General features: G+C 34.5%; 1 protein-coding gene across 1 annotated transcript in view; it reads right to left on the reverse strand.

Annotated features, from left to right (window-relative positions):
- The window catches only part of RTF1 (RTF1 homolog, Paf1/RNA polymerase II complex component), a 29,150-nt gene that overhangs the window by 14,011 nt on the left and 1,818 nt on the right, over positions 1 to 13,321 (reverse strand). The window contains exons 2-5 of the mRNA XM_070939970.1: positions 6,140 to 6,250; positions 5,163 to 5,310; positions 2,756 to 2,957; positions 846 to 966 (exon numbers count right to left, since the gene is read on the reverse strand). Coding sequence (XP_070796071.1) covers positions 846 to 966; positions 2,756 to 2,957; positions 5,163 to 5,310; positions 6,140 to 6,250 — 582 coding nt within the window. The remainder of the gene's footprint in view (positions 1 to 845; positions 967 to 2,755; positions 2,958 to 5,162; positions 5,311 to 6,139; positions 6,251 to 13,321) is intronic.

Genomic DNA, 13,321 nt, shown 5'->3' on the forward strand with positions numbered 1-13,321 from the left:
GTGTCAGACTAATTCACCAAATAAGCAAATAAACTTGTTTTTAAAAAATAATTGCAAAATATACAGATAGTTAAAAATGTTCAATTCAATAATTTTGATGCAAAGAGTTTTAAAAAAAGAATATAAATAATCAAAAGGAAAACCAGGTTTTCAGCAATTGTTCCAGTCAAATGTAACCATAAAACTAAGAGAACTTAGAAAAGGGGAAGGGCATGTTAAAAATAAAAGAGGCAATTACAGTTAATGGTTTTTTTAAAAAAAAGAAAGTAAAAAGAAAAAGGATTAAGACAACTAATATTGGCATTATCTCAAGCAGGGGAAAATTAATCCTTTGTGACAAACTAATCACACATTCTGAAATTAAGCACAGATGAACAGTCTTATTGATATAACTCCTTAAATGACTTAAGATTTTATCCACCCTCTTCAAACATTATATTGTTAAATAAACGTTTGTGTTGATTTTTCAACCCAATCTTTGTGTAAACATTCTAATATGCTTTGATTATCTGGAATATATTGGTCACTAAGTTATGTAGATTTTCCAATTGTTGGCATATTTCGTTTTGTTCGCCCCACTTGAACCAAACCTTCCAAAACCCACAATATCCTTGCTAGTTCATGTATTCCTTTTAGGGCGCAATCTACCACAATCTAAGCAAAATAGTCCATTCAAGTCCTGAATCCTACGAATAAGGAAGAAGCAGCTACTAAGATGATTGCTGGATCAGGTGGCAATCACAGGATGCACATCAGCTCTTCTGATGGTAATTTAAGCAATCTTACAAATATGTTTAAAGTAGTGTCAATTTTTTAAAATAAAGTGTTATTTGTATGTTACTTACCTGGGATTCCTGGATCTGTGTGAGCTTTTTCTTTTCCTGTTCTTCTTCCTGCTTTTTCCTTTTCTTTTTTTCTTTCTTTTCTTTCTTTTTTGCCGTCTTTAATTTTTTCTTTATTTCAAATCTGGGTTCAATCAAAGGAAAAAATACATAGGAGTCTCCAATTAATTCAGGAAGGAGCAAACTGGTAAACTGAATTCAAATTTAATGTAAGATATTTTTTATTTTTTTAAAGGCATAAAATGATTAAATCTTTTGTAACAACAAGTGTTACACGACTGCAAGATGGGTTCCATACAAATTTAATCAGTAAATAAATAACAGTTGCAGTAAATGAGATTTTTTTCAAATCTAAACTATGCAAATTACTGGCACTATTAAGTACTTAATTGCTTAATTCCAAAGTAGAAACTAATATGTAGAATATTAGTGCTTTTTTTAAGAAGGAAAATAACTTTTGTCATAAATAATGTTCATATATTTTATTTATTTAAGAAATTTATTTATAACTCTATAGCAACTCTGGGCAGTGTACAGTAAAAATATTTGAAACAAAAAACTCCCAAAAGAAAAGCAATGTTTAAAAGAGAAACATACAGGACCTGCCACCCACTTTAGCTCAAGGCCTGGGGAAACAGCCACATTTTTAAAGCTCTTTTGAACAGGTGGGTGTCATATGTATGTTGAAAAAGTCAAGACGCAGAGCTGTGGAGAATCTGCCCACTCTTCCTTACTAGCGAGTTTAATGGCAAGAAACCAGGCCAGCCCATTAGCTGTTTGGAATAGACTGGATTTTTGGTTTCCTGCTGATAATGGCAGTTGGATCCTAGTAATTTGCTGTGAGTTGTTGCATGCACAACATGTAGTTCTTACAACAAAGGAATGTAGATTTGTAAATGCTTTTACATTTGGAGGTTTAGCCAGGTTTTTTTTTCGAGAGACAGTTGAAGTTACGTTTATGTGCAGATATTCTGTAATTTTGGCTGCACTGAGATGCATTATTATTTCTATAACATTTACTAACGTCGCAATTGTTACTAGTGTTGTGCAAAATGAGTACCACTATATAAAGAGTATGAAGATGGCCAGGAACAGATCAGACAGGATTGAGAAGTGCTTTTGTTTGTGCAAAGCCCTGGAAAATATATGTTTCAACAAAGGTGCTCCAAGCTGGGAGATAGTAGAGGAAAGGGTGGCAGCACCCAGCAGCAGAGAGAAAGGGGACACACAACAGCACAGAATTCAGAGGAGTGTGAGGTAGTGATGGGGGGAAGACCAGGTAGGTCACACAGGTTGATCAGACCTGTGAATTCAATTATGAATGGTGACTAAGGGAAAGCAAAAGGAAGATGGATACTAGGAAAATTATTAGGTGAGCTAGAACACACCAACCATTAACAGAAGTAGGGGGAAAGAGACTACATACACCAGCCTTTCCCTCCTTTATACTCATCCATATTTGCTTCAGCTGAAACCTCATCCACTTTGGATGGAACATGACTCTCCTAGAATGGTGTGACCAAATATCAGAGCAATAACATTTTAGTCCATGCATGGAGCAAAACCACATTTCTCATTTTATGCAAACCTTTAATTGTGTACCCCATTATTTCTGTCACGATCAAGTAAGTGTTGCCTTTGTGGGGGGAGGCTTAAACATGGATCAATAAAAGTGAAACGAACAAGGTAACATCTTATACTTTAATGGTAATTATTTATGCATCTGCATTCCTTTGCTTGTTTTTCACAGAAAAAACCAAACACTAACCAGAAACCAATTTGCTGACATTTTTTTTCAGAAACCTGGAAAACAATAAAAAGCATAAGGAAAGAAAACATTTACCTTAAAAAGTCCAAAATGAAAAGAATGTTGCATAAATACAGTAATATGAAATGGCTGCACAAAAACTCACCTTTTCTTCAAAACTTCTCTCTTCTCTATCCGATTAAACAATTCCTGTTCTCTTTCTTTTTCTGTCATCTGTTCTAGGCGAGCTCTATCTTCTTCATCACCCATAAAATCCTCCCCGTAGCCATCAGTAAACTCATCTTCAGATGAAGTTTCAGAGTCTGAGCTACTGCAAGAGCCATTGGTTTCAGAGTCAGATACTTCTCCTGAAAAAAACCCCCAGAGAGAATCATGTACTGGAAGGCAATTACATTTGGATTGTAAGCTTTTCAGGCAAATGCCTACCATTTAAGCTATTTTAGAAAACAATATATAGAATAATAATAATAGAATACCTCACATGCTTGTGAGGAAGTCAGCATGTATCGCTGACAAACCTTGAAACTGAGAATAAACTTAATACATCCTTTTTAGTCGTTGCTGAACTGTGATTACTTGATTAACTGAATGCCTATGGAGATTCTCAGTCATCTAGGTCATGGTTTGTCCCAAAGGTGCTTTTTCAAGAGGCAACTGGACTTCGTTATTTTTCTTTGAAGACATTTTGCTTCTCATCCAAGAAGCTTTTTCAGCTCTGACTGAACCATAGGGTATGGAAGGATTTATATTCCTTGCAAACAGCTGGTCATTTGCATTCTTTTAGCAAGTCGTTAAGGTCACCTGGAGGTTTTATCTGTGTCATCAGGATCACCTGAGTGGTGCAAATGGGTGTGGATCCTTCTTAGAACTATTGAAAGAACTGTGTTGTAGATTGGAGATAGATGATGTCCTATCCCTCCTCTCTGTTGAGGGAGGGCTATTCAATTTTGACATAGATGGCCTTTGACCCCTCTTTCAAACCAGAGGTCCTCTCTGTCCAAAATGTGGACTCTGCTGTCTTCAAAAGAGTGAGCTTTGTGTTTTAAATGCAGGTGGACTGCTGAATCTAGTCCTGATGGGTTTGTTCTTCTATGTTGTGCCATGCCTTTATGAAGTGGTTTTTTTGTTTCCCCAGTGTACAGATCTGCACATGGCTGACTGCATTGTACTGTACATATACAAACTGAGCAATGTGGTATAGGCAGAATAGACAGGACACAAAATATGAAGATATTTGATGAATAGGATTGGTATAAACTGAATTTACCTATATTTTCTTTTCTTTTATTAGCTCTTTAGCTAATAAATTCCCTTTCTGTACTTATTACAAATGTGCTTATCTTAAACTTAACAGTGGCGTGTGTGTGTGTGTGCGTGTGTGCATGTATCTTAATATTGGGTTTACTTAAGTAATATAAAAATAAAAATTTTACTTTGAAAGACATTACAGGTATGAAATACAATATAGAAATTCCTATTTGCATGTAGCTATAGGAATATAGCTAACAGGAAGAGGTCCAAGATATAAAAAATATAGGTAAACATCGCTTAACTATTCTCCTGTTTAACAACCATTTGAAGTTACAACATTGTTTTATAACCAGCCCTCACATTTACAACCATTGTAGCATCCCCATGCTCACGTGTTCATCATTTGGACACTTCACACTTGGCAGGCATTTACAACTGTTGCATCTCATGATCATGCCATAGCCATTTGTAATTGTCATAGCCAACAAGCAGTCAGTGAAGAAACTGGCAATAAAATTGCAGGTTTCATTTAATGACTGTGGATAATTCATTTAACAGCCTTGACAGAAATGAGGCTATAACCCCTACTGCATCACATTTGATTTAATGACCACACTGCTTAGAAATAGAGCTGTCAGTCCCAATTGTGGTTATTAAGCAAGAGCTTCCTATATAAATAGGAAATATTTAGAATTGACTTTGAAAATAAAACTAATTATCTTTTGAATAAAGACATAAAGCACTTTTCCTCTGTCTTCTTTATAGCCAAGTCTAATAAGAGCCTGAAATGGACTTCTATTAACTTTTGGTGTATCAACCTGGCCTATGGTTAATAAATTATCTAGAGCTATAGTGTTCAAACTATGTTCTCTAGGAACCCAAGGATTCTGTGGGAATCATCCAGGGGTACAACATGACATTTCTATTTACACTGTATGAAATGTATAATTGTAACATTAATTTTAACATTTTGTTCAAATAATATATATTACCTGAAACAATTTTTAATGGATTTTCACTGATTTTTCATACTGAGAAGGATTCCTTGGACAACTGAAATTTGAAGACCACTGAACTAGAGAAAAATAATCTATAGTCTAATCTCAAAAGAACATGACTTATGATACCCTGAATCCCAAACTAATTTACCACACTTTAACCAAACTTATTTGAACCCAACCTGTAGAGTTATAGCTCAGTAGACTGTACAAACCATGAAAATTGGACTGAGTTACTGATGGGTAAATATGCTATATAAATTCAGCCCACATATGAATTCTTCCCATCACTAATATGCTTACCTTCTTCTGGTGCAGAACTCTCTGGAGAGGTATCTTTATCAGAGCTGCCTGATGAAGCTGCTTTATTCATCTGTTTCTTCATGGCTCCCTTCTTCTCTACTTTTGCAGCTTTTCCTTTCTTTTTGGTTTTAGTACCCCCTACTGTCCACTGTAGCATAAAAGGAAAGATGGGAGTTATGAGACAAGGCTGAAGTATCTTTAAAGATTTCATGAAGCTAAATGTATAGAAGTTTGGATTTTAATGTAAATATGTAATAAAACAGCTATGAACAAAATTTAATTTGATGAATTAAAAAAAATCACAGCTATAAAATAAAAACAATATTGTATTATAACTATATACAAATAAAAAGCAGAATTGTTTTATTTTTTTAGAAAAGCAAATGAAGAACTGAACATGTATTTTATAAACTGGAAAACAGCTTCATTTAGATACAACACTAAACCACTGTTTACTACCGTTTACTATAAGAGCAAAAGCAATTGCCTCCCTGTAATTGGGAAACTCCACTTGAACTTCAAACTATTACCAATTTAGCATGTCATTCAAAACTTTAGCTACAGGTAACTACATAGTGACAAGCCAGCTTATTAGTTGCAGTTTGCCAACAACATTGCACACTTCTCTTAATCATTTTCCTTCAATAAATAAATTGCAGATGAAAATTCTATTTACATTGGAGATGATAGGATTGAACTTCCTGATAAGTTAGATAATCAATCTTTGCATGTTGGAGTTTCCCTTTAAGATTTCTTTGTTTTAAGAGCAACCATTTTGAGATAATTTTCCCAAAGGAATCAAGGGAATATTAGCTACTTCCCAGCTCATGATATACACTATCACAAAGTCATGCAGTATCAAGTGTATTTAGCCTTCACAAATGTGTTTCATATTTAACGTGAATAATCTCAGCAGCAGAACTGAACTAATTCATATTACTTTGTTTTATTCAATTTACAGTTAAACACAGACTAACCTCAATATCACTATCTGAAGTCTCAGAGTCTGAAGATGCTGTAGGCTTGCTAGCAGGTGCTTCCTTTTCTTCAGAATCACCACGTTTCCGCTTGGCCAATGACAGGAGCTCCTGGAAGAAAACAAATGCAGAGTTCCTTAAGCATGAACTCTCTCCAAAGTTGAAGAGAAAGAATTTCTACTCAAATATTCCACTTAAATCTCTATCTCAATCCTAACAGAATGTTAAATAGGATGCTTAAAGGAATGCTTAAAATTCTTTAAAATAATATGTCATGCTAAGGTCTGCCATACAAACCAAAATGAAAAATGTACATAGGAAGTGTCGACTCCTACTCCTTCAAATTTCTTTCTGAATAAAGTTCTTGGGAGCCTAACTTTTCTTAGTTAATAGTGGGGATTCTTATTATTTGCAGTATTCTATTTTTATGTTTTGATTCTTATTAAGTAAGATCGCTCACCAGTTTCACACAATATTAGAACGAAGAAAGGCAGAACTGAAAAAATACTAACACTATGTCATATGTAGTTCCACAACTTGGTAGTAAAACCATTTTTCTTTTAAAAATCTGAACTTAAAACGATTATCAGTAAAGCGTTTTCAGACATTCAAAAATGCATTATAGCAATAGCAATAACAATAGCACTTAGACTTATATAAAGTTCCTTGTGTTTTACAGCACTCTCCGAGTGGTTTACAGAGCCAGCATATTGCCCACAACAATCTGGATCCTCATTTTACCGACGTCGGAAGGATGGAAGGCTGAGTCAACCTTGAGCTGGTCAGGATCAAACTCCTAGCTGTGGGCAGTTAGTCTGCAATACTGCACGCTAACCAGTGCACCATCGGGGCTCTTACATTATTTAACTCAGTATTTGGTAGTGGTGAGGGACATGGTGGTTCAGTGGCTAAAATGCTGAGCTTGTCGATCAAAAGGTTGGCAGTTCAGCGGTTCGAATCCCTAGTGCAGTGTAACGGGATGAGTTCCTGTTACTTGTTCCAGCTTCTGCCAACCTAGTAGTTTGAAAACACGTAAAAAATGCAAATAGAAAAATAGGGACCACCTTTGGTGGGAAGGTAACAGCGTTTCGTGCGCCTTTGGTGTTTAGTCATGCCGGCCACATAACCACGGAGACGTCTTCAGACAGTGCTGGCTCTTCGGCTTTGAAATGGAGATGAGCACTGCCCTCTAGAGTCAGGAATGACTAGCACATATGTGGGAGGGGAACCTTTACCTTTATTTGGTATTGGTATCATAATAACTAAAGATTAATTCAAATACTTGACAAAACAAAGAGCAAATTCCAAGATAACACAATGAATGGGAATTCCCTTTTTTTCACCCTGCAATTCTTTAAAATACTTTGGAAAAGTCACTAAGCTTCTGGATAGGAGAGGGAGGCATATGCAGAAAGTTATAGGAAAAAGTAAGTACACATCACTGAAATTCTTAACTTTTTAACACACTTTTAACATATAGATATTTAATCTTCACTTCAGTAATACTGATAAAGGGAATGATATAACAAATGTTATATCTTCATTAACATGAAGCCCATTTCATAATTTAAATAAACATAAAGGCAAATTTCACATTTGGAAAAAAATAAGTCCATCCCTATGTTTATCACTACCTCAAATAACTAAACTTAGAATCAGGTGTCCCAGATCACGTGCAAATGATTGCAACATCATTAGAGAGAATATGGGAAGAAGGATATCTTAGCAAGTTCAGCCTGTGATCAGAATGCAAATAGCTTAAAGAAGTCTGTAAGAATCCCAGAATTTCATTTTATGACTCGGAGATACCACACACACACTCAACCATAGTGCCAAAGTGCATGAGACTACCATTAAAAAAAGCTGTAAGATTCAATCTGCAGGATAAGTTCTGCTAGGAGGAAACCTATGCTATCCAGAACAAATATCAGTGCATGAGTAAAGATGCTTATGAACACTTAGGCCAGGGGTCGGCAACCTTAAACACTCAAAGAGCAATTTGGATCCGTTTCCCACAGAAAACACCGGGAGCCACAAAACCCTTTTGACATCTAAAATGAAGATAACACTGCATATATTGTCTTTTACCTTTATGTATATGTATACATATACATGTATGTATAAAATGTATAAAAAACTATAATGGGCTGCATTTATGAAATCAATGAACTGCTACAGAGAAAACAAATTTTTATTTCTGCATGCAACAAAAACATTTTGAACTCCGAAAAAAAAAGATGGGTCAAAAAGCTCAACAAATCACGTGCCGGTGGGTGTCACGCATTGGCGGTGGTGACACATATTTTGAGTGACAGAGAGCCACAGCAGAGGGATGAAAGAGCCACATGTGGCTCCAGAGGCAAAGGCAAAGACAGAGCGATTTGGCCATAGTACCAGAAGGCATGTTTGGCGAAAATCAAAGATAACATTTTAATAGAAGAACCTGATAACAATTGTAAAGTGTGGTGCTGGAAAATACGGTTTGGAGCTTTGGGATACTTGAGATTGCTTTTCATTTTAAAACATCTTGCTCATAATTTAAAGTCTTTTAGAAGGTCTGAATTTATAAACATTTCACAATAAACTGAACTACATTAATTTGAGATGATTTAGAACCTGCATTCTTTGAATACATTTATGGTACAATTCTTACTAAAGCTTTTGTTACTGAAACACAAACATGGGGAAAAATCACTCAACTTTAAAATTCTGTTAAACAATCAACCACAGATGCAATAAGTATGTTGAAAGGAAATAAAATTTTTTGAAGTGAAATGGCCTGTATATAGATTCTGCTTTACAGAAATAATGTATGATATTTAAACATCCATCACAAAACTATTAAGCCACACATAATTGATAAATACAAATTATTTAGTGGAGTTTCTCTGACAGTAGGAGAAAAGAGTATTAAACATTTTTTTTCTTTCTCTAACTGTTCTTCCAGGGTAAAGACATTTTTCAGCTTGGAAGTTAGAAATATACTGGGACCAGATGAAGCTTAAAAAGTAGTAGTCTTTTTATTATATATAAGACATGATTTTAAAAGAGATGACTGCCTTTGGCTCAGGGTGGTGGTGGATACTCAGGGATATGCAACCATCATAAATATGAATCACTTGCCAAACAACCAAATTTTGATCAGATGACCATGGGGTTGCTGCAACAGTTATAAGTGTGAAAATGGTCATAAGTAACTTTTTTCTGTGATGTTGTAACAATGAATGGTCACTAAGTGAGCTGCTGTAAGTCCGGGACTACCTGTATTGAAGAACATGTGTAACAATGGTCTCAGAAGTCTCAGTGTCGGGACATTATAAATAAATAGTTTGAAAGAGGAACAGGTTTTACCAAACAAGACTGACATTGATTTTTTTTTTTAATTTGATTTGAACATGGATTTAAAAATGACAAACTGGACGATGCCTTATATAATTAAAAGGGATATACATTACAAACAACAAACCAAAAGTGTAACTCGGACAACATTTATATATTGGATTTACAAAAGAAAGATTTTGTGAAAAGGACAAAGAAAAAAATGAAAATAAATCAAGTTCTAAGTCATTATTTGAAAGAGTTAAAGATCAAGACTGTTAAAGGTAAAAGGAAGAATATAAAGTTTATTTCATCAGGGTTAAAATAGATACGCTATCTCTAATAACAGTTAATGGACTTTTGCTACCAGTTAATGGACTTTTGCTACCAGGACCAAATGATGAGGCTTTAAATATTTGTTTACAAATAAGAGATGAGATATGAAAAGAAGAGATCATCTGTTGTATATTAAGAAAAGGTGATAAGTTACTAACATTGTTTTATATTTGTTGGGATGAAGAGGGAAGTCATTTATTTAAATATTTCTTTTTCTTGTCATTCCTTTTCTTTTTTTTTCTGCACTTTGTGTTTTTTATTGCTTTGTTCTTTTTAGTTTGCATTAGTTTTTACTTTTTTTTTTTTTTTTTATTTATATGCCGCCATTCTCCGGAGACTCAGGGCGGCTTACAATGCGTTAAGCAATAGCCTTCATACTTTTGTATATTTATACAAAGTCAGCTTATTGCCCCCACAAACTGGGTCCTCATTTCACCTACCTTAGAAAGGATGGAAGGCTGAGTCAACCTTGAGCCTTGGAGAGATTCGAACCAGCAGTAATTGCAGGCAGCTGTGTTAATAACAGGGTGCTTAGACCACTTTAATTGTAATGAAAAAAATTATTTTATTAAACAAAATTTACCAATTAATTTTTATAATTTGCATGATTGACAGAATACTTAAGATTTTTTATTTGTATTCTTAAACTGTAAAACCTAATATTAAGGCAAATTCAAAATAACTCATCAAGAATAAACAACCATTCCTACTTGTACAATTTCCTATATAACCTAGCATAATACCTAAATGATGCACATAGATCGAAACTGATCAGAGAAAATTGAATTGTACCAGTAGTATTATTCTATGACAGAATAGGTTTTTCCTTCCCTCTCTTTGCTGGTTCACAAGTTTAGTTCAAAGAACTGGACGATTCACTATAGACTATCTGAAGGATATCTCAATAAATGAAGAGTAAAAAGAAGTGCCAACACATAGCACTTGATGTAAGCTAGTCATTTTATGAATAGAATTACTTCCATTGAATTCAGTAAAATTGGTTTCAAGTATATATATTTAAAGAGAAAGGTGTTAGTTTTGTTGATGTGTGAATACAGTATACGTTTGGAAATCTATTGTTTTTCAGAGAATTATAACTTCCAAAGTAAAAGTAACTCATGTTGTAGTTTGGATTGAATAAGAATTAGCAGCATTGTAAGCTATGAACTGTTATCTTGTACAACACATAACTTTGTCTTTATTTCTCTTCCATAAAAGTTTGGATTAAGCATTACAAAAATGTAATAGTATTTCCCAAAATGATGCTTGCATCAAATTGAAGATAGCACAGCATTAGCCATTAGAAAAGCACTCAAATAAATATAATCAGAAGAAAAAGTAAGAACAAAATATGATGACAAGAGGAAAACTTAATTTCAATTGTGGAAATCTGTGGAAATGCATTCCTTAAAGAATTGCTCGATACAGATCTAAAGCGCATGAGCCCACCTAATATTCACCAGAAGTACAAATATTCTCTATTCTTGTTGAAAAGGAGTTGGAGCAGGCAGTAAATTTATATAGTAAAGCAATAATGCCAGATACAAACACTTTAATGTATCTTGTGGTAGGGGGATATTTGTAACAACTGAAAGTAGTGGTCCCACATACAAAATGGTCTTCGATATCTGGAAGACAGCTTAGATGAAAGCAACATATGATCTGAAACCATCTACTAATAGTTGTTTTAGATACTATCTTTCGCTGGCATTGTTTTGATAAGCCATATACTATCACAGGGTGTTAAACTCACAGCCCGTGGGCAGGATGCCTCATGCACTGGCCACCCGCACCCCCATTTTAACGGAAAAGTTGCAATATGTCACATGACGATGTGACAATGCGAATTTGACACTCCTGTACTATCAGATTATCTGAACGCTTCATAGTATGGCTGAAATATCCTAAGAGCCCTTGCAGCATAGGCTGGTAGAATGAGACCATAATAATCCAAATTCTATAGAATAAAGTTGATCTTAGAGATGAAACTGTGAACCATCTTGAGGCACTTGGATTTACCATAATGTATCATTCAATTTACATAAGAAGTGTTAATTATTAGGAGATATTGGACTTCATACACTGATCCAAGTCTGCTATAGAACTTCATATATTTGATCTCATTTTTTTCTCTTTTCTTTTGCTAGGGAAAGAATAATGGGAAAGAGTTTCTATACCTCACTATTTAAAAAAATCTAGGAGCTATCAACCCAAGAGTGAAACTGCTATGGGTTCAAAATATGTGGATGGAGGATTGAATCTTGTGAGATCTAAATGGACCAGAAGCCATCAGGATTGGAAAATGCTGAAATTCTTTAAATCTGAGAAATATACTCCATCTATTCTAAAATATTGCCAACAACTTGATATGCTTGATCTTAGAGTTTTCATTAAGTGAAATGCATATAAAAATTTATGGAATTTCCAGAGTGACAAGACATTATAGACCAGAGATCTTCAAACTTGGCAGCTTTAAGACTTGTGGACTTCAACTCCCAAAATTCTCCAGCCGGCATAGATGGCTGAGGAATTCTGGGAGTTGAACTCCACAAATCTTAAAGCTGCCAAGTTTGAAGACCCCTGTTATAGACACTATCATGAAACCTTGAGAAAGAGTTGGCCATTTTGGTACTGCAGTTACTTGTGAACAGCTTTTTTACAAAGCCTTTTTCAGTAGTTAATATCTGAAACTATGTCCGATAAAGAGTCTAGGTTTTTTCACCAATTTTAAATTCCTTATGTTATCCAATAACATAGCAATAGATCTTCAACAAAAAGAGGAAACAGCTGGAACAAGAGATTCCTTATAAGTTGGTGGCTACATTGGCTATCTAAATGAGCACATAAAAAACAAAACATAGGAATTGTTCATAATTACAATAAATTAAACAGAGATACAAGCTTCCAGATAACCATTAGCTGGCCTCATGCTATATCATTCCAACAGTACATCTCCCATTCCAAATAGTTGACATCCATGAAAAACACATACAACAGGCATCTTCCTGTTCAAGCAAATTCAACTTATTCCCTGAAAGAAGTGTTGTAAGTTATGAAGAATATTAATATTGAGAATATTTTGTAGCATGCCATAAAATATGTGACACTAAGTATAAGAAACAATTCTAACTTTGAAGATGAAATGAAATAATAATGGAAACTTGTTATTTGAGTTAAAGAAAGGTAGACATAACACCTCAGGAACATATGATTAATACACCTCCAAGAAAAAAAAAGAGATTTGAAATCTTTATGTTTTTTATCCTATTCCCTATTCCTTATTGAATATGCTCTGCAAGAAACTGTTTTTGTATGCTCAGCTTCTACACTATAAAGTTCCTTTTCTTGATAGAAAGCTAAGGAGTCGAGATTTAGAAAAGTTCATCAGTAACTTTCTCTATTGCTGCTTTTTCCAATTTAGCATACATCAGGTATGTTAAGATTGCACTGCTATCATCTGCAGTCTATACAGCCATACCGATGCCAACTAGTAGTGATAAGAGTTTGTTAAATTTAGAAGGCCCTAGA

The sequence above is a fragment of the Pituophis catenifer genome, unplaced genomic scaffold (genome assembly GCF_029215685.1).
Source record: "Pituophis catenifer annectens isolate HBS135680 unplaced genomic scaffold, rPitCat1.0.hap2 SCAF_1, whole genome shotgun sequence".
In the NCBI taxonomy this organism is placed as follows: Eukaryota; Metazoa; Chordata; class Lepidosauria; order Squamata; family Colubridae; genus Pituophis; species Pituophis catenifer.